Source organism: Lepus europaeus, chromosome 13 (genome assembly GCF_033115175.1).
Source record: "Lepus europaeus isolate LE1 chromosome 13, mLepTim1.pri, whole genome shotgun sequence".
Taxonomy (NCBI): domain Eukaryota; kingdom Metazoa; phylum Chordata; class Mammalia; order Lagomorpha; family Leporidae; genus Lepus; species Lepus europaeus.
Genome location: NC_084839.1, coordinates 29,652,088 through 29,676,632, shown reverse-complemented (window position 1 = coordinate 29,676,632; position 24,545 = coordinate 29,652,088). Strand labels below are relative to the sequence as shown.

The 24,545-nt window shown below is 40.6% G+C and overlaps 1 protein-coding gene across 3 annotated transcripts in view; it reads right to left on the bottom strand.

Moving 5' to 3' along the window:
• LTBP1 (latent transforming growth factor beta binding protein 1) overlaps window positions 1-24,545 on the bottom strand; it is a 445,454-nt gene that overhangs the window by 82,139 nt on the left and 338,770 nt on the right. For all 3 annotated transcript variants that reach the window (XM_062209234.1, XM_062209235.1, XM_062209236.1), the window contains 5 exons: window positions 22,418-22,540; window positions 13,844-13,966; window positions 11,863-11,985; window positions 4,506-4,628; window positions 154-279 (listed from right to left, as the gene is read on the bottom strand). In XM_062209234.1, the coding sequence (XP_062065218.1) occupies window positions 154-279; window positions 4,506-4,628; window positions 11,863-11,985; window positions 13,844-13,966; window positions 22,418-22,540 (618 nt within the window). The remainder of the gene's footprint in view (window positions 1-153; window positions 280-4,505; window positions 4,629-11,862; window positions 11,986-13,843; window positions 13,967-22,417; window positions 22,541-24,545) is intronic.

Below are 24,545 nucleotides of genomic sequence, written 5' to 3'. Positions count from 1 at the left end.
TTTCAGGAGTGATTCACCTTGATGCACACATGGTGGGTGGCCTCTAACTGTGAGTAGCTCCTAGCATCTAAGAGTCAGTCTTTGCTGTTCAGTAGAAAAATCTCTCTTCCCTACTTGATCACATGATAGATGGTTTCTTAGGGTTTACCTTACCTTCGCAGGTGCGGCCGTCGGCAGAGATGGAGAAGCCCTGTTCGCAGACACAATGAAAAGAGCCGTCTGTGTTTAGACACTCCCCATGGGAACCACAGAGCCCTGGCTGTTCACATTCATTAATATCTGGAAATCAAAAGACAATGTCAAGTAGTTGAAAGAAATTTTTTTAATGTTTCTTTATGAATCACTTTATTAAAAAAAAAAAGACACGCGTACATAACTTTTTAAAAATAAGGGTATTGAACATATTTAAATGAACTCTGAAATTCTCCCCCTGAGACTTCTTCCTCTTTACACAATAACAGACATACAGCAAGGAAAATCTTTTACAGGGCGGCAGATACTTCCTTTGTAGTGCAACTCTCACTTGTCCATGTACAGGCCACAGGACAAGCTGAACTGTCATGAGAGAGAAACTAGTCAGGTTGACTCATAAGACAGCCAATGTCCAAGCATTTTTGGCCTACAAAGATATGAACTTCATGGGTTCAACCCAAGGCTACTCCTCTAATAGACACATTAGAGGCTGAAAGACAGAAAAACAACTTTGAAGACTATTCTGCCTATTGAGAATGCTGTGTCCTCATCCATTACCAAGCATGCAGCTCTGCTGTAGCCTTCAGCAGCTGGTGTCCTCGCCTATTCATCCTGAGGATGTGGACTTCCTAAGGGCAAAACTGCACACATCTTATGTATAGTATTTGGCTCATAAATAGAATTTCATAAATGTCTGTTGAATACATAAATGAAGTCTCCAATCTATATTTTGTTGGAGATGATGAATTAAAAGAAACAGAAGGCACTTTAGACCACAGAAGCTATTATTCGCATGCTTTGTGATGATAAAATTAGTTAAACAGGGCAAAGCTCCTACCGTACTGCATAACACAAAACTAAGGTCAAGGAGTGGTATGAAGACTCATGAGCAGATCAGGCCGAAAACTTGTGTTGACTATGTTACGCTGCTTGTTCCCAACTTGAGTGTCTATGCTTCCCCCTGGCCAGGGCCATGAGGCATTACCAAACACATGGAGCAGTCAATGTTCAGTGAAACCTTTCTAACCGGTTCTAACTATGTTGGCTAATGGTGCTCCAGATGACAACATAAGGAACCTGGGGGATGTCCCACCTATTCACAATGGTATTGATACATGCAACTGCTCACTTGCACTGTCTTTTAATTGTTTTAACTCATTTGTGTCCCTCATTTACACTGACTGCTCCTATGAGAACTGCATATTTTAATTTTGTTTTTCCTAATCTCTAGTACTATGCAAAAATAGTGTCATGAATGTTTGTACACTACAAAATTTCTCATTCATGTCATTCTCTACAAGCTGAAAAGTAATCGGTTAAGGTTGTCTCAGCTGAAAGGGGTCATAAAACCAATCACTTGCCCTCAGTGTCATCCAAGTGGTAGTTCCACTAAGGTCATTTTCCTATCATCCTGAAGTCTCTAGTCCCTCCTTCATCTTATTGAAGAGCTCCCCAATATGTCTTATTAGAAGTCCAACTTTAAGTCAATTACAAAAGATTTCTTTTTTAATCTTTTTAAAAATTTTATTTAGGTTATGCAAGTTTCATGTATTTCATATATACAGATTTAGGAACATAGTGATACTTCTCCCCCAAAAGCGTTCTTAATTCTTGCTAAAAGCAGAATGAAGAGGATAGGGGACATTGCCATTATGAAGCTCACAACATAATAGGGAAGGAAGAACCCACGTGAATGACTGCAAGACGTACTGGGAAAAGGGGGGAAGGTAGATGATGAGTGCTTCCCAGTGTCTCGTACAAGATGCTTAGCCACCAACCCTGTCTGCGCAGCCAGGATCTCCTGGCTGATTTCACCCTGCTGATTTCATAGTGCAATGGCAATTCTGGCAACTAACGAGTTTTCTACCTCTCTCTATTCCTCTTGAGCTCTTTACTCTTCCGTCTGCCATGTGATTCAAACTTTTTGACCTATCACTGAACTAAAAATAAGAAACCAAGCAGGAATTACTCATATTTTCTAAACAATTTTCCCATTCTTTTCCCATTGTCACTAATTTTCAGATATTTCAAGGAAGAGCAGTGAATCATTTTCTAGTTGTTAATTTTTCAATATTATTTTACTCCATTAAATTATCCACTTTCTTTATGTAATCTCTGATATCTGTGTTCCCTGTCTATTGATAATACCTTAGATTGGTTATCTTTTTCTATCCTGACTTCCTCTCATTTTTCCCTTTCACTCTTCCTTGCAACCTGATGCTCAGAGTTATTTCTATCTGGGCAAGAAAGTTCCACTGGCCTGGGGATCAAGCCCAAGATCCATATCCATCCAGTCAAGCCCTAGCAGTTCCCCAGGATCTCCTTACTTAATCCTGTGCCTCAACGTGGCACACCAAAAGCTACCTGCTTTGCAACTCTGCACAGGGAATAATGTGCACCAGTTCTTGCTTCAAAAGAAGTCACTGATTAACAAATAATTGTCTAAAAAGTCTGATGACAGGAACTGAAGACAAATTCCCAGACTTTTTTCCAGGAAACTGCTAAGAAAGAACAACATGAATATCTGGAACTAGAGAAACATATGCATTCAATTTGGATTGTACTTATTGAGGCATTTCTAAAATATGCTGCTAGTAACTCAGAGCGGAGAGCCAGACTGTATTTAAGTTGGGCTTCTTTCTTGGGTCCGAGATTCCACAGAAATTCACAATTTGGCATGTGTAAGTCAAAACGTGAAACTGCAGTGTGTTCTGAATCTCAAATGTACCCCGCCACATTCCTAAAGAGATTATTAACAAGGAATTTCCATGGTGTCTGTGTATCATCATTAGTTTTGTGGGATGAAGAGAATCCCAAGTATGAAAATGCTCTGGTGAGTATGGAACTATTCTCAGAACAGTAGGTAAGGTTTAAAGAGAATGTCTGTTACACACTCTTATTTCACATATGTCCCATGGATATTAGCATGCCATTAACTACATTTTCATCATGCAAACAAATTCTGAAGTCTACACCTATGCAGATTTCAGAGAGAGTGAAAAACCACAAAGCTGGCCCCAGGGACAGGGCAAAGAGGAAAACCTAAGTCAAGTGAGCACATAGGCCATTATAAGCAACCTCCGATAGAAGCCGGCAGATAATAGAACTGATAAACTTTTCTTCTTCATACAGTCCTAAGAACTGTTTATTTAGAGTTACATTTTTTTATCTGGACTTATATTTTTGGATTTACATGTTTTAGAAAGGCATATTAATTTATCCTGGAACACAGGAATAAATGTGACAGAGAATGAAGTCAACAATGATTGCTAATCAATAAAATTCCATATATTTGGAGCAGTCACTTGTAGTTGAGAGTTGATATCAAACCACAGACACTGAAATGAATATGTGGTGATTAATAAACCAGATGAGCAAATTAGTTTTGTGTGATTTAACTTGAAGTTAAATGATAAAATTTGCAATATGAAATACTGGTGCATTTATACTAAGACTTGGTTTTGCTATTTGGCTAAAAAAAATTGTGACAAGAGAGGAATTAGAAATAAAAACACTGTTTTTAAGCCAAAAAGCTGATAATAAAAATAGGATTCAAGTGTTTTGTTTATTTTGTTTTTTTCATCTCTTGGCATTTTTATATTCTCATAAATCAAGGTTCATTTTGTTAAAATGTAAAAGTCTCCAAATGGAAATATTCTGAAATAAATTTATATCTCAAATGTTCCTTTTATACTACATTAAATACAAGCATATTCCATCTCTGCACTGGAAAATTTAAATTTACAATATTGCATCCTGATGACAAACAAACAGATGATATTAAATGAGGGACACAGCAAGGCATTTTAATCTTGGGATCATTAAGGGAGTTAATTTTAAAAGATCTTGAGGAAAAGGCCTGTGTCTTTTCCATCTTTAAGATACGAATTAGGTATGGGCAGTAGTATAGACACTGGGAACAACATTATTTGAGTACCACATATTAGAGAGCAAACACCATTTCATCCTACAACAATACTGCCATTTGGCACACCTGAACGGAGATATAAATTATGGCAATGAAGAACAACAATGCCATACATGTTCAGCAGCAAGAAGAAATCCCACAGCCTTTTATTTTTTTGTCCTTTGAGATACACTACACAGTTCCATAACGGCAGAGGAGCAGCAAGAAAAAAAGATTTATATCCAAGTACCAGCAATAGATGGATACAAAGATAAGTGTGTGTGTTTTCAATGGAAAAAACAGGCATGGAGTTACTATACTTGATTAATACAGGAAGACTTGTGGGGCAGTCAGGAAGAGCCAAGAGAGGGAGAAGTGGAGGGCTAGGGAGGCGAGAGGCAAGTACCTTGACAGCCTTTGTTGTCATTTAGCTGGAATCCCTCGGGGCAAGTACAGTCATAGGACCCTTCAGTATTAATGCAGTCTCCACCCTGGCAAACACTTCTGTCCTCCAAGCATTCGTTGATGTCTACAAACCAATTAAAATATAACAGGTGAAATAAACAGCATGAAAGAAAACTAGACTTTTTTTTCCGTATCTTTATACACAAACACCACATAAATGTACCTACTACTGTTAAGAACAAGATTTTCAATGGATGAACATTTTTAAGTTTTAGGGTATTTTTTTTAAATGAGAGATTTTGAAAGGATCTGAGCTTTGCACAATAAAAAGACATTTCAAATACCAAATGGAACTAGAGAAGAAAAGTCAAATTCTGTAGTAACAACCAGTAATTTACTTGATTACATTCTTGGTAATAGAAAATAAACATTTTAAAAATATCTATTGCTGAAGCAGGTGTCTGGCACAGCAGTTAAGATGCTGCTTGGGATGTCCATTTCCCACACTGGAGTGCTGGGGTTCAAGTCCAGTTCTACTTCCAATTCTAGCTAACGTGCAACCTAGAGGCAGCAGAGAAAGGCTCCAGTACTTAGGTCCCCAGCACCCATATGGGTGATCTGTGTTGAGTTTTGAGCTCCTGGCTTAACCTGGCCAAGTCCTGGATGTTGCGGGCATTTGGGGAATGACCCAGTGAATGGATTCTCTCTCTTTCTCTCTCTCAAATGAAAATAAATGAGTGAGACCCCAGCAGAAAAGAAGGGGCCATCAAAGAAGGATGTACTTTTCTCTGAAGGGAGGTGACAACTTCCACTTTGCTAATGGCCCTGTCTAAATATTGACAGTTTGTGGACTCAAAAGGCTTCCACAGTCTTGGCAGCTTATGTCAAGAGCTTCGGCTGATCACTGATATCATATATATATCATATATAATTATTAAATCAACAACAGGAGTCACTGTGTATTTACTCCTCTGTCCTTAATGAGTTGTACTATGAGAATTAACTGTTAAACTTGTTCTCAAATAGTACTCTATACTTTGTATATGTGTGTAGATGCAAACTGTTGAAATCCTTACTTAGTATAGAGTTGGTCCTCTGTATATAAAGTTAATTAAAAACAAATCTTAATGAAGAATGGAATGGGAGAGAGAGGAGGTGGTAGGAGTGGGAAGGTGGGTATGGGGGGAAGAACCACTATATTCCTAAAGTTGTATCTATGAAATTTGTATTCATTAAATAAAAGCTTTCTTTAAAAAAACCTATTGTTAAGTATATTTTCAGAACACTTAACATTTTGATTCATAAATAATAGCCTGCATTATGCAATGTAAGAAAAATTTAAACATATTTAGCATTGTCTCTGCCCCAAAGTAAAATACTTTTTCAAAAAACAAACAGGCGGCTGGTGCCAGGGTGTAGTGGGTAAAGCCGCCACCTGCAGTGCCGGCATCCCATATGGGCGCTGGTTGGAGTCCCAGCTGCTCCACTTCCAATTCAGCTCTCTGCTAAGGCCTGGAATAGCAGTAGAACATGGCCTAAGTCCTTGGGCCCCTGCACCCACATGGGAGACCCAGAAGAAGTTCCTGGCTCCTGGCTTCAGATCTGTGCAGCTTGGCCATTGTGGCCAACTGGGGAGTGAACCAGCAGATGAAAGATGTCTCTCTCTTCCTCTGCATCTCTGTAACTCTGCCTTTCAAATAAATAGATAAATCTTAAAAAAAAAAAAAAAAAAAAAAAAAGACCAAAAAACCTGGGATGGCCATCTGGGCTAGTGGTTAAGACGCCCACCTTCCACATCAGCCAGAGTGCCTGTGTTCAATTCCCAGTTTCTGCTCCTGCTAATGCTGATCCTGGGCGGAAGTGGCGATGGTTCAAGTGTGTGGGTTCCTGCCCCTCACACGGGAGACCTGGATTGGGTTCCTGGCCGCTGGCTGTGGCTCCAGCCGGGGCCACTGTGGGCATTAGGGAGGTAAGCCAGAGAAAGGGAACTCCTTGTCTCTTTTTCTCTGCTCTCAAATAAAAAAAGTGCATTACATTAGTATTTTTTAAAAAACAATACTAAATTGCCTTATAAGTCCAAAACAATTTAATGTAAGAATTATCAAAAAATACAGTTATTTGGCAAATAATAATAGAAACTTCAAAGAGGTCAAACGAATTTAAAAACAGGACTCCATATATCAGAAGGAATCCACTTGGAGTGAATAACAGGGTAGAAAATGGGTGAAGGGAAGGAAGACAGACTCTTGAAGGAATGGGGACCAGGCCGATAAAACCCTGCTTGAAGTCACTTACTTCACAGCTACCACAACAGGTTTAATGTTGCCTAGATTCTCAAAAATGTAAATATTTATAGCATATGTGCAACTAAAAATGGTTTACGTAACCAATAATGAGTTCTGACTGTGAGCATGTGAGACAATTAATGACCCGCTCGCTGCACGAACACTGGGCAGATCTTTCTCCAGGGCTGTTTATGACCACATTTATTCCTAGTCAGAGCTCATTATTTCTAACACACTCCATGAGTCCCTCTTCTGTCATGTCTGTGCAGGATTTAAATTATTAGCACTGAGGAAAGCAAAGGAACAAAACCTTCTTTGTTTTCTGAGAATTTTGGCATTTTATGGCATTTCTTGCAAATAATTATAATCACTGCTAAACTACAAGAGCGGCTTCAGGAAGAAGTGAACATGGAGACTGTTGTGGTCTCATCATTGTCGCCACTGTCTGGTTCGAGCACAGCGACACTGAATTTTTTCTTATAGAAGCCAATCAACCAATCAACCTGTGAGTGGCTTCTGTACTACTCAAAGGGCAAACAAAACAGAAATAAGTGAATGCCTTATCATTTCATTCTATCAAATTAAAGACAGCTTATTATGAGTGGCAATCCAGACTTCAAATGTTTCTGAATACTAATCATAAATCACAGCTGATGTGACTTTGACTCAACCAAAACAGGCTGTCAGTGTTTGTTTCGTGTGTTCAACTTTTCTGAAGCACAATCACACACAACAAATGTGCCTATTTTAAGAATCTGGTCCAATGAGCTGTAACCAATGTGGACACATCCTTGTAATCACCATCACACCGAGGTCTAGGTATTTATTTGCACACCCCAACAAGTTCCCTTTGCCCCTTCTGCGTTTGGCTTCTTCCGCTCAGCATCACATTTTTGAGAGGCATCCAGACTGTATCAATAGTTCTCTCCTTTAAGTACTAAGTAGTATTCCATTGTATGAATACACCACAATTTATTTATTCAATTTCCTTTCGATGAGCATTTGGGTTATTTCCATTTTGGGCTATTATGAATAAAGTTTCTAAAAACATTCACATGGAAGTGTGTATGTGAACACATGCTTTCATTTTCCTTAAGTAAGTATCAAAGAATAGAATGGCTGGCTCACACAGGACGATGTTTAATTTCTGACAAACTTGTCTAAAGTGGCTCACTATTTTACATTCCCACTGGCAGTGTACAAGAGCCTCAACTATTCCATATTTATTTCATTAACTCTATAACTAGTCTAATGGGTAAATATTAAGGGACTTCTTTTTAGATTAACCTCTCTTTTGCTCCATAGAAATGGAGATAAAAAAGTGAAAAGAAGTATACCCACGTATTGGCATCCTATCAAAAACTTCAACTCAAAAAACTATCAAGGAGAATGACAAAAATGAGTGTCAACAACAAGAGAAACACCCAATCACCTAGCATAATGGAAACATGGTCATCTCCATTCACATTACTTTAATTTCATTTTCATCCATTTTCCAAAATCCAACAGTAATTATCAGAGGGAAACAGCATTATTTTAAGTGTGGATTTGTCAGGTATAATTTAAATTTTTTTCCTAAGATCTTTTTCTTAGGTTGAACATTGAAAGCCCAAAATGGATCATTCAACCCCACCATCTAGGGTGGTGTGAAGAAAGGTTCCTACTAGGAGTTGAGGAACAGGTTAGAGGGAAACCAACAGTGAATCCTGGTTTCCTCTCTACAAAGACGAAGCTTGACAAGCTCACCAGCAATCCCCACCTTGCTAAATCCTACAGTCAACTGTTGGTTCTCCTCTGACATTGCAATAATGTTCAATCATCCCTATTATTTTCTTCTCTTGGATTCTGGCTTTCTTCCTTTTTTAACTGTCACTTTTTTCATCAGTCTCCTCTGCTGGTTTCTATCCATTTTCTTGCAGCTAAGTGTTGCGGGGCCCAGGATTTCTTCTCTCTTCTAACCATATTCAAACTTTTTTGGTGACCCCATCTAATCCTCTGGCTCTAAACACTGTCTATGCTGGTGACACCCAGCCTAGAAGTCACCCCTGAATTCCAAATGCGTAAGTTCAGCTGCCCTTTGGATATCTTCATTCGAACATGTATTTTAGGCATGCAAACTGAAAGTGCTCCTGTGGAGCTCCTAATCTCTACCACAAATCCTGCGCTGGGGCCTGTGCACCTGCTATTCCTTTGAATGGAATGCTCTTCCCATAAATAATCAAATGTCATCATCTCAGGGAAGACTCTCCTTGCCTCCTTATTTAACATCACCACCCTCCCTCAAGCACGCCCCATATATCCCACTTTTTCTCCTTAAAATTTATTGCCATTTAGCAAACTATATTTGTCTTAGCCATGTTGTTTGTTACACCTCCCACTAGGATGTAAGCTGCGTGGGGGGCAGGAATGACTGTTTAGTTCCTTATTATACACCTTGTGCCTAGAGCAGTGACTGGTACAGATTTGACCCTAAGGAAACAGATGTTGAAAGAATACAAGAATGAAACAAGGAATGACTTTGACCTGGAATGGAGTCACAGAAACAAGGCAACGCTATCACTACTTCCCACTTTTTAAAGATCTTATCCACAAGGAAATAATCAAAGGCAAAAGGCCACAGGTAGGCAGAGTGAGCAATGAATTGCCTTGTTAGGCTTTGCAAGGGGCTTCCTGGGAGAAATCTTAGTAAGGGATTGGGGAAGGCTTAAGGCAGAAATGGAATTAATGACTGCCTGGAAGGGGAGTGAGGCAGGGGCAGAGCCTTTGAAGGCTCAGAGGTCCAAGACCTCCAAGAACCAGGACAATGGAGGCCACCCATGGTCTCGGACAGAGTGGCTACTGTGTATGCTATGTAAGTCGCACGCAGCCACGAGCACAGCATTTGGGATTCTGACTCTAGGAGGAGGCCAGCAAGGCTGCAGGATAATGCTGTAGGCAAACAAGGTCTCTGCCAGAGTTATTAGGGGAAAATGACACGTGTAAATATAAAAGGCCAACCAGAAAGAGGGCTCTTCCTCCCACAGCTGTGAGAGGTATGTGAGCAGCCAGAGTTTGCTTCATTACAGCTCAGAACCACCAGGGAGGGGCAGAAGCAGCCCTAGTTGAGTACAAGCAGGGTGAAGTGCTAATATAGTTTCAAAGGAGCTCTGGATTAACTGGATAGACTCCAGTCCTATTTATAACCCAGAACACTAGGGAAATTAGCTCTGACTTTCAGAGAAGAGGGTCTCGCTATACATTCCAGAAGCAGTTTTCTTATGGAACGTAATTGTATCCTATAAACATAGATGTTATAAATGAAAACCAAGTTGGCTGAAACGTTTTCATTTGGCTTTTCATGTAATGGATGTGTTTTTGAATGAAAACCTCGGACATTTGTTAGGATGGCTTCACAACAGAAGACACAACACAGAGGAACAAACGTACCCACAGAAGGGCAACATCACCCAAGACTCTTGGCTTGGCTGGAAACCGAGCAGAAGGGGGTCTGATGGTCAGTTCTGATTTTCAGCTCCTAGGATGCACCTTGCCACCTCTTGTTTTTCCATGGCTGGCTCCCCCAACACAACTGCCCCTCCTGTCTTGGAATGTCATGTTTTGAACATCTATATTTACCTTGTTAAATCATGGTACAGAGTGCCCAAACATGAATTTCAGTTGTACTGTATTACACTGATCTATCACTTATTTGACCACTTGCCTATATTTCAATAGGGTATGGAGAACAACTTTTCATGTCATTAACCCTTTGAGGAACATTATCACAGTAGGGTAAAATCCTAGAAGTTGATTTACAGAGTCATTGATAATATAAAAATTCCAGACCTTTGAAACATAATCCAAATTGCCCTGCTGAAGGGCTGGGTCATTTGATATTCCTAGTGGCACAAGGGCACAGGCATCCAGCCACTTTGGGACCTGACTGTGCCAAGGTCTCTGGGTAGACATGCAGGATGCTATGAACTACTCTAGATCTTCACCAACCACCTGGATTGCAAATGAAAAAGGATTTGGTTCCATGAAAATGTGTGCTATAAACAAGCCCATGGAAAGCTCACCCACTTCTTTTTATTTTTTAAAAGATTTTATTTATTTATTTGACAGGTAGAGATACAGACTGTGAGAAAGTGAGTGAGTGAGAGAGAGAGAGAGAGAGAGGTCTTCCTTCCATTGGTTCACCCCCCAAATGGCCGCAATGGCCTGAGCTACGCCGATCCAAAGCCAAGAGCCAGGTGCTTCCTCCTGGTCTCCCATGTGGGTGCGGAGGCCCAAGCACTTGGGCCATCCTCCACTGCCCTCCTGGGCCACAGCAGAGAGCTGGACTGGAAGAAGAGTAACTGGGACAGAATCCGGCGCCCATATGGGATGCCGACGCTGCAGGAGGAGGATTAACCTAGTGCGCCACTTCTTTAAAACACTTGGACTCTGCACGTGGGGGCCTACCCTGACCACACCCATGTTTCTGGTTCATAAATAGACATCAAATGTAGCAAGGTAGAAGGTGAAGTGGTAAAAACAAATGTGGGGGATCCTGATCACAGAGAAACATCACAAGTGACAGGTTGATGATAGCGGGAAGGGCATGCTGGGAGCAGACAGTCCCACTCTTACACAGCCCTGACCTCCACAGAGAGGTGCTGAGCCATGGCAAGTAGCATATTAAGTTGGTGACTCTGCACCATGCTAGACACATGGAACATCCTTGAGAAATATTATACAAAAAGCTCAAAGGTTGGCTCTTAACCTTCTAATTATTCTGGAAAATTAATTTATATCTACTTCTTTGGAACACTATAAAGTTGGTCCTGCATGACATACTTTGGAACTATGCAAATAAGATAAACCATCTATAACTGGCAACTTAACCCAGCTGTTTACTCCTTTCTTGAGCTCGCACAATTCTCAGAGACAGTTCTAAGCCTTCCTTTTCTGCATCATTTGTGTGACCCTGGGGAAAATGCTTCAGAGGGTTCCAGTGTCCTCAACAGTGAAGTCAAAGGGCTGAACGTGGGGCCAGAGGCTGAGATGATGCCCAGATCTCCCTTTGATTCTGAAACCAGGCGCAGTTCTCACCTTCACAGTGGTCTCCAAGAGCAGATGCTCTGTAGCCTTGGTCACACACGCACTGGAAAGAGCCCTCGGTGTTCCTGCACTGCCCATGAGTGCAGAGGTGATGGTGCTGGCACTCATCAATGTCTGTGAGCAAGAGAGCACAAAGAAATTAGAGCTGGGTGCCTCAAAAACAATGTCAGTCACTCATATGAAGGAGGTCTAGACACGATCAGGTTTATAATTCATTTGAAATCATTATGTGACTTAAACTGGCATCTAGAAAAAGCCAGTAGTACCCCAGCAGGGAAACCCCAGGAGACCCTACAATTTTAAACAATGAGCTAGGAGGCACAGGTGTTGTGGTATGGCGGGTTAAGCCTCTGTCTGTGACACTGAAGTTCCCATATGAGCACTGGTTCATATCCCAGGGCTCTACTTCTCATCCAGCTCCTTGCTAATGTTTATGGGAAAGCAGCAGCAGATGGCTCAAGTGCTTGGGCCCCTGCACCCATGTGGGAGACTTGGGAGGAACTCCAGTTTCCAGGTTTTGGATCAGCCCAGCTCTGGCTGTTGGGGCAATTTGGGGAGTGAACCAACAGATCGAAGGCCTCTCTCTCCCCTCTCCCTCTGAGGGCATTTGGGGAGTACATCAGCAGATGGAAGGTGTCTCGGTGTCTCTGTCTGTCTGTCTCTCTCTCTCTCTCCCTTATGCAACTTCACCTTTCAAATAAACAAAGCTTTTTTAAAAATTAAGATTAAAAACTATGAGAGGGACTCATACAATCTAGAATAAACTGATTAGTTTATTCATTTAGTACTATCATTCCCCCCTTTCAGACTAACTACTGTCATGATATTCCACGTTCTAGGAAGGAATGATTGGGGAGGGTTATGATATTACTGTGGATGGATGCCTTTGTAATTGCCACCATATACTGTGGCTTTTATAACACTCCCAGGAGATTTCTTTCGCTCATTCATATTCAAAGTTTGTATGTGGACACAGATATGACATGTTTCCTTATAATGGAACAATTGGTCTTATACAGTATGGATTCTGTTTTTAAACAAGAAATGACATTTTAAAAACTCTCAATACTTGGCTTGTCATGAGTGATATCATATGTTTATGCTCAGGAAGCATGTGCTTATTGGGAAGTGAGTTATTTTTAAAGTTCAATGAGATATTACCTTAAAAAGTCTAGTGAACCCACTGAGTTCAGAATCCCTACTATTAACTCTAAGAATAGGACATATTTCACAAATTTCATCTTTACCTATAAGGGGGACACTATTTACTTCAGTACTACCCCAAAGTCTTCTGTATTGATATTTTTGAAGACAAATATCTTTTAAAGCTAAGTACAGAAACTAAAGTTTATAGCATGCCACAGCATAAAACAGCTGGATATAATGATTGTCTCATTGCTGAAACTCCAACACAAAATCCTTCATTGAATTTAAATACAATCTATGTTTTTTTAAGTAGAATAGTTAAAAAAAAACTATTGACAAGCCAAGTTCTTAGAGTTTTTAAAATGTCATTTCTTGTTTAAAAACAGAATCCATACCGTATAAGACCAATTGTTCCATTATAAGGAAACATGTCATATCTGTGTCCACATACAAACTTTGAATATGAATGAGCGAAAGAAATCTCCTGGGAGTGTTATAAAAGCCACAGTATATGGTGGCAATTACAAAGGCATCCATCCACAGTAATATCATAACCCTCCCCAATCATTCCTTCCTAGAACGTGGAATATCATGACAGTAGTTAGTCTGAAAGGGGGGAATGATAGTACTATAGATAGAATTACACAGGGAATCTGCTATTAATTGGGCCGACATTAACACCTAGCCACTAATTACTAATACCTGTCTTCCCAGCATTACATAGCAATCACCTGGGCAGGTTCCTCCTCCCTGCACCGAGTGCACCAGTTTTCAGAGCAGGTGCTATAGGCTGAAACCCCAGCAGTTCATGCTGCCACCCTCCTACCTTCACACTGGTCCTTAGCTGCAGACAGCTGGTAGCCTTGGCCACAGGTACACCTGAAGGAGCCGTCGGTGTTTCTGCACTGCCCATGGATGCACAGATTCCCTTGCTCACATTCATCGATATCTGTAAACAGAAGCGGTGACAAATGTCTGGGAACAGAGGACATCAAGGAAAATGCAGAGGACATCAAGAAAAGTGCAATGCCTTCTAGGGCTACTGGTTCAAAAACAATAGCGTTTCTCATGTGAGACATCATCAAACATGAGCAGTGCCAGCCCATCAGTGCTCCTTCTACCAACCTCAGTGTGCTGACCTGTGGACCAGAAACAGGAACAGGCAGACAATAAATGTGTAAGTAAACTACTTGTAATACAAAATTTAGCTTCTCTCCCTCTCTGGATATAACAAAAGTACATTATGAAATATTTCAGGGTTGAAAGTAGACGCTAGAACCTGCAGCACACAGAACAATGTCTTACTGTTGAGCTGGAAGAAAGAAGGCAGTAATAAAGCTCTACCAAAAATTTGAGAAATAAAAGCCAAAATGTGGGCAGTTAGGGAAGGAATCTGACATTTCTACTTTATTTAGAAGCTGAACCATAAAGTCAAAGAGTTGTGTTAAAGAACACTGAGCTCCTTCTCAGAGTCACAAAGGAGGCCAAGAGAAATGGCGGGTGATGATGGCTGGGTTGCCAGGGAGGGAACGCTGTGGCGAGCATTCGACGATGCAGTTAAGACACTGCTCGGTTTTCCCCCAACCAGATCATCAGCTTCCCAAAGGCCATCTCTGCTCCCGGAGTTCTACAGCAGGCATATAATTTATAAACAAAAGCAATGCAGGTACACGATTAAAGATTTTCTCAGCTTAGACTGTTACATATTAGGCAATCTAAAAATCATACCACCAAACGAACAAGACCACCAGAACGAAACAAAACAAAAAATTAGCAAACTAAGCTCAGTGAAAGGCTGTGTTCATACTTGTTCATTTTGTTAGCTGCTTTTGGAGCTTGCAACCAAAAAGTAGCAAATGCCAAAAAGTAAGAAAATGTTATATAATTAAACCACAAGAAAGCATCTATTGATACAAATAATTCTCAAATTTATTTACTTCTAACACCAGAATACCAGAATTCTAAGGCTGAGTACCAAGTACTGCTGTACTCAGAAAAATTTTCTTTGCATTCCCAGTAGAAAATAAAATTCTGATAAAGAGTGCTTGGTTTTGAGTCTCAGCTCCCTCCCAGTTGCAGTTTCCCACTAATGGGCACACTGGGAGGTAGCGGGTGATGGGGCAAATAATTGGTCCCTGCCCAACCACGTGGGAGATCAGGATTGAATCACTGGCTCCTGACTTTGGCCTGGCTCAGCCTTGACTCCTGCAGGTATTTGGGAAGTGAACCAGTTGATGGGAGAGGTCATTCTCTCTCTCCCTCCTTCCCTTTCAAAGTAAATAAAACCAGTAACTAACTAAATAAGACAAAACAGTTTTGAAAATGTCTTGGTTGAAGGTAAAGCTGAGAATGAATCTCTTTAAAAATTTTATTAACATAAAAGTAACAGATTTCATGCTTCACAGATACAATTCTAAGAACATAATCATACTTGCCTCCCCTCCTCCCACCCTCATGGCCCACTTCTTCCCTCTATTCCCTTTAATTTTTGCAATAATTTTTTTGAATTTCATATATACAGTTTTAAGAGCATAATACTTCCCACCATACCTTTCCTCCCTCTTCCTTATATTTTTAAGTTTTACAATTACATACTTTCAATTTTCTTTATAATCACAAGCTTAACCCTCCACTAAATGAAGAATTCAACAGTCGTGAATTCTTAAACATTCTAGAAACATCATGTATTCATAACTACAGAACTGAAGTAAAAGACAAGCTTCATCAATATTTGAACACTTCCAGAAGTAGAGTTAGTTTTCCAAACATTTCTGTTGGGCCTAATTAGGCATTTCTGTCTTGACTTGTCTGTGTAGACACAACCTTAGCAAGGTCTGTTCAACACAGCCTTAGCAAGGTCTATTTTGGGAAACTGTTCTGTCAGTTTATAAGGGTTTCTGATTATTAAACGTGGTGAGATTGAACTTCATCACCTATACCACAGGTCTGTCATAAGGATTAGCAGAGGGAACAAATATACCAGCCCTCTACTCAGAGGAAGAAAAAGGAGCCCTAATCTAAAGGCAGTAATAAACAAACAAGATGTGTCTTAAAGAAACCATGTTCTAAAGATCAACATACAGGGTCAGGCATTGTAGTACAATGGTTTAAGCTGCCACCTAGGATGGCCCACATTCCATATCAGAGAGCAGGTTCAAGTTCCTGGTACCTCTGCTAACAAGCCAGCTTCCTGCCAATGTATCCTGGGAGGCAGCAGATGATGGCCAAAGCGCTCAGGCCCTTCTTACCACAAGAGAGACGTGAATGGAATTCAGGCTCTTGGCTTTAGGCTGGCCCAACCCTGGCCATTTTGGGCATTTGGGAAGTGAGCTATCAGATCAAAGAACACTGTCTCTGCCTCTCTCTGTTGCTCTGCCTTTCTAGAAGATGAAAATAAACAATTTTTTAAAAACCAATGTGACTGCTATTTTCTTTTTATTGTTGTTCTTAATGTTATTTTTAAAAGATTTATATTATTTATTTGCAAGGCAGAGTTACACACACGGAGAGGGGGAGATACACATAGAGAGATCTTCCATCTGCTGGTTCACTCCCCAAAGGCCAGGGCTAGGCGAGGCCAAAGTCAGGAGCCAGGAGCTTCATCCAAGTCCCCCGCATGAGGTCAGGGACCCAAAGACTTGGAACATCCTCCACTGCTTTCCCAGGTGCATTAGGAGGAAGCTGGATTGGGAGTGGAGCAGCTAGGACTCAAACCGGTGGCCCATACAGGATACGGTGGCAGCTTAATCCTTTATGCCACAATGCCAGTCCTGTGAGCGTTGTTTTAAGATTATTTGAAAGGTATATAAAGGGAATTAACCATACACTCTTTTGCTTCATGCATTACTGACAATTACCTGCTTCCTAAGGAACAATGCAACTCTTAACCACAAATGAGGCATTAACTTTTTGAATTTAACACCAATATAAGCAAGGTGTCAGTTTACTCTATTTCTTGAAACAGCTTACATAACTAATCATGTAACTGGAAAACAAAAATTTGTTTCTTACTTTTCATGGCAATTACTTTAGTTGACTAGTGACTTTTACTTGCTTCATTGATTGTGTTACTGGCATCTTTCATTTATAAATAATTTCTACCAAGTATTGACATAGAGAATTTCAATACTCAAGTAGAATTTCATTTTAAGAGTTCTTGTACACCTTTCTAACACTCAGAGTCTATTAGTTTCGGGAATACTTGGCAGCAAAGATCAGCCTACGTCGTATTTTCTTTCAACACAGTCTACAAAACTCGAGACATCCGTTCATGAACTTCAGACCAACAATAGCTCTCGCAGTTGGTTGGGTCCCACAGAATGTCTGACAACATTTTTAGTGCTTTGAACTCTTATTGACTTTCTCATAGAAGATGACAAATTAAGCATTCCCATGTGAAGATGTGTGCAGCAAGGATATACCCTCCATTCCAAGGACTGTCAAGATATGCCAGACGTCTTACATAAGCTACTCATTTATGTTGGGAAGAGTGTCGGAGTTAACTCGTTATAAGTAACAACATACTTGGAAGCACTTGGGGCAACCAATTTTTTTTTTTTTTTTTAATGCAGCTACCTTGAACAAGCCTCTAAAATGACCACAGGGGAACAGAGGCAGCTTAATTGTAGAGACAAAAAAAATTTTTTTTCTTTGGTGATGAGGGACAAAATTCCCGAGACAAAAGAAAGCTTTCTAATAAAATAGGCATGCGAGACAAATGGCTTCTTTCTTTTGTGCCAAGAGATGAATAGAACACATTATTCCTCATGAAAAGCATTTCTTTAAGGGAATTTTGAACACATTATTGTGACAAGTCCACCTTAGAGTCAGAATACAAATGATCTCTAGGTATTTCTCAGTTTAGGACATACAACGCTAAAATGTATAGATACAATAAAGTCAACAGAAACAAGTAATGCATCAACACATTAGGTAATGTATTTATAATCTGAAGAAAACTGTCAGCACACTTAGGTGAAGACAGCGTCAGTATTCAAAATGATCAACAACGTAAGTTGGGCAGAGTTGCTGGGATGTTGGAAAACAGATTTATGATCTGGGGTAAGTTTGGCAGCCATGAAACGATGTGGTTTAGGAAAAGACTGTGAGATAATTAAAGAAAAAGATGTTATTGTAGGAAGGCAAGGCTTTGGTAGGGGAGTAAGGAGAGCATTGTGTGCATGTGGAGGTTTCTAAAGCAGACATGGGATCTTTACTCATGCCATCCTCGAGTACAATGGGGAGACATCATGGAATCAGAGCAGAGGGCAAGGGGAAGGGACAAGTGGAGGTCACAGCCCTTTCAGACCTCTAAGCTGTGGCGTGTGCTGTTCTTCTGCGGGCCACGTTTTTTTTTCGCCCCTTTGTGTTCACTATTTTAAGACTAACTTCAAATACCAACACCTCTGCCAAGCTTTCCCATGAACAAAGAGAATCGGGCATATCCTTCTCAGCTTTAACAAGCCATTTTACACGTCTCTTAATTTGAAAGGCAGAGTGACAGAGAAAATAAGAAACGGAGCACAAAAGAGGGAAAGAGATCACGCACCTAATTTAGCAAGCACCACTGCCCAAATGCCAGAGCACCCACTCACTCTCCGTGAATTACCTCTGACTTTGTATTCCCTCATGCAATCCCTGTATCAGCTCTCGTAGGTACCAGTGTTGTTCCCTTTTTGCAAATGAGAAAAGCGAGGCTTAGCAAAGATAACTTATCCAAGCTCACACAGCTTCTACATGTCAGAGTTAGGATTTGATACAATTCCTTTTTTTTTTAACTGAATTCTGGACATTATTTGGATTTCACAAGTTCTTCCAATCATGTTGGATCCAGGATACTATGGTGCATCTACTTGTCTCTCCAGTCATTCTTTCTCTGTTCCTCATGACCTTAACGTTCTTACAGGGTTTAGTCCAAGATCCTGTACAATGTCCACAATCTGCATTTGTCTGATGATCAGTCTGGGATAATGGGTGTTTGGAAAGCACAGCACGGAGGTCATCACACAATCACAGGAACATATGACCTTCAAATGACATCCATGAGGTACTTACACTGCCTTTTAATATATTCTATTATCCAGAATTAGCTGCTGTATGTTCTACATCTTTTTTTTAAGATTTATGTATTTATTTGAAAGTCAGAGTTAAACAGAGAGAGGAGAGGCAGAGAGAGAGAGAGAGAGAGAGAGAGAGAGTGAGTCTTCCATCTGATGGTTCACTCCCCAGTTGACTGCAATGGCCTGATCTGTGCTGATCCGAAGCCAGGAGCCAGAAGCTTCCTTCAGGTCTCTCATGCAGGTGCAGGGGCCCAAGGACCTGGGCCATCTTCTACTGCCTTCCCAGGCCATAGCAGAGAGCTGGATTGGAAGTGGAGCAGCCGGGCCTCAAACCAGTGCCCATATGGGATGCCAGCGCTTCAGGCCAGGGCGTTAACCTGCTGCGCCAGAGTGCTGGCCCCTCTATATCTCTTCTAAGTAGCAGACATTGTTTGAGAGTTATAGCTTCTCAGTAACATTTGCATTCAAGCACAGAAACTGCAACATATTGGTACTAGAAGGAGGACAGGAAGGCAAAGAGCAGTTTCTGCAGCAGCCTTGCCAATGCTTCTGGTGACTGGAAATGTGCGCTCCCAGGAAAGGCATCAAATGGTGCTGATGGAGTGAATCCTGGGGCTCTCAGGAGGCGTATCAGACAGCAGTAGCCTCAACAAGGATGGCAGTGGCCAGGAGCAACACATGGCAGCGAGCTGTTTACTCCATATGTGCCCATTCTGAGCATTATCCCTGTCGAGAGCCCAGTCCCTAATTTTAAGGATTATATGAGATCTGGAAATCTGAGATTATCTACCCAGGGTTGCATGGCCGACCACTGGAAGGATCACAGTTCTGTCAAGAAAGAGTTGAGTGTAAAAGGTAGGATACGAGCAAGTGTTTGGGTCGAAAGAAGCAAGGAATGTTCACAGGAAGTTGTGGTATTGAGTTGGATGGGTCAGAGAACGCAAATGGAAAAACGAAATAGTGACAAACAAGTCTGGAATATGCATGTGAGGACAGATAACACGCATTTTCCACAGAAACCAGGTGAGAAGAATGAGGCAGACAGGAAAGAACAGACAAAATGACAGGACACAGACATAAACTAGATATAGCATTCAAATAAAGACGAACAATGACTTGTCAGCACTGAGATCTTCAAGTGTGGGGGGCGGGGAACACCTTTTATGTTTAATTTGCCTGAGGCAACGCTGAGGTCAAGGATCCTTTGGAAAGCTGTGGATGTAACTGAGAGACAGGTGTCTGCCTCAACTTCCCCTGGGAGTGGCTGCCGTCCTGCTGTACAAAAGCAGCGAGGCACCCAATGCAGCTGCCCCTGAATTCCTGACCCGCGGAGGAACGGGGTGCACTTCTTCAAGGACACAGAGGTATTTACCATTGCCTCCCATAATGAGAAATGTATCATCACCCAATACCCTTCACTTACACTGAGATACTTATTTGAGAAAGAAGAAAAATTCTACTATTCTTTTTTCCTTTTGAAAGAACATGTTTTAAGATATAAGAGCAGTGGAAGAAAACAGAAAGGAAACCATCTGTGGGTTTTATCATGGGGCAACAGTAAAGCTTTAAAGAAAAAGTATTATAAAAAGAAAAATTAGGTGACTTGGGCCAAATTACAACAATGTGCTACAAAAATGGCATCTGTTTTTATACATATATACACATATTTATACACATGTATTATATATAAAGCGATAATATACATTTTAAAAGTAAAAAAATCCCAAAATGGGAAAAGATAGGAACAGAAGCCTACAGAAAATGGTTAATAAATATATGTATTAAATCTTTAATAATCAGAAGTACTTAGGGAATTATTAATGGAAATGAGCATATAAAAACATATGCTATCTTTTTAGAATTAGGGGAAATAGACATCTAGAAATTAGAAATTATTCTATCAAAATAGTAAAAAATAGCAAAAAAATTATTCAAGTATTCCACCATTAAGAATAATGAAATAATTCTAAAATTCAGACAAAGGTACATAGGAAACAGGCCTGTTGTAGTTTTTACATAATAAATGAGCAGTTGGAAAAGCTTTGTTGAACACCAAAAGAACAACAAGAAAACCTGGGAGATCGCCACACACTAGGATATTACACAGTCTTTAAAAATGTTTGTAAAGAGTAATTAGCCAAAGGGAAAATGCTTATGACATACTACTGACAAAAATCAGGATATAAAATTGTACATCTTTACGTATCATATTCACAAGATATAAATATTCATGAATGAAAGTATGAGACTATGTTATTTTTCTTTTTTCAGCTTTCCTGCATTTGCTACATTTTATACAATATGTGGTTGTTGTTTTCCTTAATACTGTTTTTGGTTTTTGTTTTTTGACAGGCAGAGTGGACAATGAGATAGAGAAAGACAGAGAGAAAAGTCTTCCGTTTGCCATTGGTTCACCCTCCAATGGCCGGCGCATCACGCTGATCCGAAGCCAGGAGCCAGGTGCTTCTCCTGGTCTCCCATGCGGGTGCAGGGCCCAAGGACTTGGGCCATCCTCCACTGCCTTCCCGGGCTACAGCAGAGAGCTGGCCTGGAAGAGGGGCAACTGGGAGAGAATCCGGCGCCCCGAATGGGACTAGAACCCAGTGTGCCAGTGCCGCAAGGCGGAGGATTAGCCTAGTGAGCCACGGCGCCAGCCTATACTGGTTTTATTGAGATATAATTCACATACAATCCTTCTTTTTAATCTACACAATTCAGTGCTATTTCAAATATTCACATAACTGTGTAATCACATGTCCATGCCAGAAAAACATTTTAAATAAACAGACTGTTGTTCATAAACACTTTATAAGTATATACTGTTTTTCTTTATGTAAACAGCTATAGTCTGCATTTAAGTATCATGAGGAGCTCCTCTCAAAGACATCAGTCAGAATGTGCTCCAAGCAGCTCATCCAAAATAAACACAAGTAGGGGCCAGTGCTGCAGCATAGAAGGGTAAGCCTCCGCCCACAGTGCTGGCATCCTATGTAGGCACTAGTTCAACTCCTGGCTACTACACTTCCAATCAGCTCTGATAATGTGTCTGGGAAAGAAGTAGAAGATGGCCCCCTTGTCCTTGGGCCCCTGCAACTACGTGGAAGACCCAGAAAATGTTTCTGGCTCCTGGCTTTGTCCTGGCTGCTGTGGCCAACTGGGGAGTGAACCAGTGGAAGAAAAGATTCTCTATTTCCCTCTCTTCTCCACATTTCTGCCTTTCAAATACAATTTTTAATAAACACATACATACATATACATACAAGTAGCATGGTTCCCTTTTATAAGGCTAATTGCTCTATTCCTAAATAAAGTTCAATGGAACGTTAGAGTGCAGTATTTACCTTTACAATGCTTGTGGTCTGGAGTCGGGTTATAGCCCTTGTGACACGAACACATGTAGGAGCCGTCAAGGTTGGAGCAAGTACCATTTGTGCAGGTGTTTGGTTCCAGGCACTCATCCACATCTTGAGGAATGTTGCATAATGGAAAAGAAAAAGACAATAGGAATGAAGTTAAATCTGGTTAAAAATGAAAGTTGTAGACTTTTAGAAGACAAGGCAGTTTATTAAAAGCAACTCCGATTGGGCAGCTGCATGGGTAATGCTTCTGTACCTAAACTCACTTTCTCCAAGTAACTCAAAAAGGAACCAAATACGCTCTATGGATAAATTCAAGAAGGGAGGCGGGCTTGTTGTGGAGGAAGGAGAAGGAAGGCAGTTTTAGAACAACATCGCCTCCAAAATAAAATTTTCCGAAAAATCCAAAGTTCGTTGAGGTGTACTCAGAGAAGTATGACTTGGGTAGGATGGGAGAGTTCAGAAGTCAAAGATACAAATCATGATGCAGCAAAACCACAGGGAAGTTTTAGCAGAAAAGTACATTCAAGTCTCAGAATCACCATTTTCAAACTAGGTCACCTGGGGGAAAACAGCTGAACTTCTCGAAATCTCAGTTCCTTTCTCTGTGAAAAGGTTAGCTCATCTGGCTTTTGTTAAGATGAGATGCCACAGTGTATGTCGGGATTTTCGTGCTTACATGCAGCAAGTGCTTAATAAGAATAGCCATTATTATGATTACTACTACCACTACTATTGGTATTATTGCATCTACTTCTTGAGGCTATATTCTACCTTCAAGTTGCCCAATAGGCATAAATTGGTCTTCTAGGTTGGTTTTTGCCCTCTTAGAAGCATTTTATTAGAATCCTAGTCTACTGATAGAGCAGTTAATGCAAGAGAAAATTATGAACGTTTGCTTTTATTAGTTGCTTAACACAGTATTCAAATGGAAAATAATCATCTAGACTTTCACTGATTGCATCCACCAAGCATGAAGTTGCTACCAGGACAATGTTCATCAAAGAGAAAGACATGAGTTCTGTGCCCCATGTGAGTGTCCCTGCACAAGCCCTCTGTGTGCAATGCCAGACACTAATGGACCACCAAAAACTTAGAGGAAAAAGCTAAATCATAAAGTGCTCAAGCTACACACACAATGTCATGATTTATTCTTAATTGTACAGTGGCCTATACGTGAATCAAAGCATCTTAAACAGAAGGCAGAGAAATAAGGATAAAAAAGCTCTTTTTTTGGCATCCATTTCATTTCACGATGCTCACCACACCATGAAAGCAGAAAGCCTTCCATCCACTTAAGACAGAGTCACAAGCACACTGACAGATCTAGTCTTAATCTAGCAATCCACAGTTCAGATTGCATTCATTTGGAGTGCACTTCATGACAACTCTGTTCTGCCTTCCTGACCATGCAGTTCAGAAACAAAGCAAACATGGTCAGGGGGCATGCATGCATGGGTACTTCTGGTGTTGCATGTACGTATGAAAAGAGCCAAGCAACTGGCACTACCTAGGTGTTCTATGACACTTTCATTAATTATCACTAATTATGCTGAACCGATCCTAATCCAAGACAATAAAAATAGCACTTCCAGGCCAGCTTATTACCCACCCCTTCTTTGGTTGTGGGAATCTACTTTTGTAAACACTGAAGGCAAACAATTTCAAAGAAGAAGCCAAGCCTTGGCGCCAAAGTAAATAATGGAACAGAGGGAGCCTAGACACTAGGCATAGAAATTCCAGATAGCGACAGGAAAATGTCATGTCTAGTATCTGGTTTGGTTTCAAAAATGCTAACAAACTCAGAAATGTAAGGATTGCTCTCTTTAGTTATTCATGCACTAGGGAAAGTGATTTATAAGGCTACAAATTTTAACAGCAAAATCTATTTCTAAGGCCATATTTTTCTCTAAAGTTAACAGACACTGCGGATTACATTCAAGAGATACTTATAAAACTTTTCTTTTTCTAGGCTACTACCATGATTAATAATGAGGCAGAATGCCTTGAACTATCTAGGGCAGCCTGGTGTGTTTATTCTTTTCTTTATTTATTATAGACATAATATGGAACCAGAATTCTGTCAAGGCGATCATTTACTTATAAGTAGTAG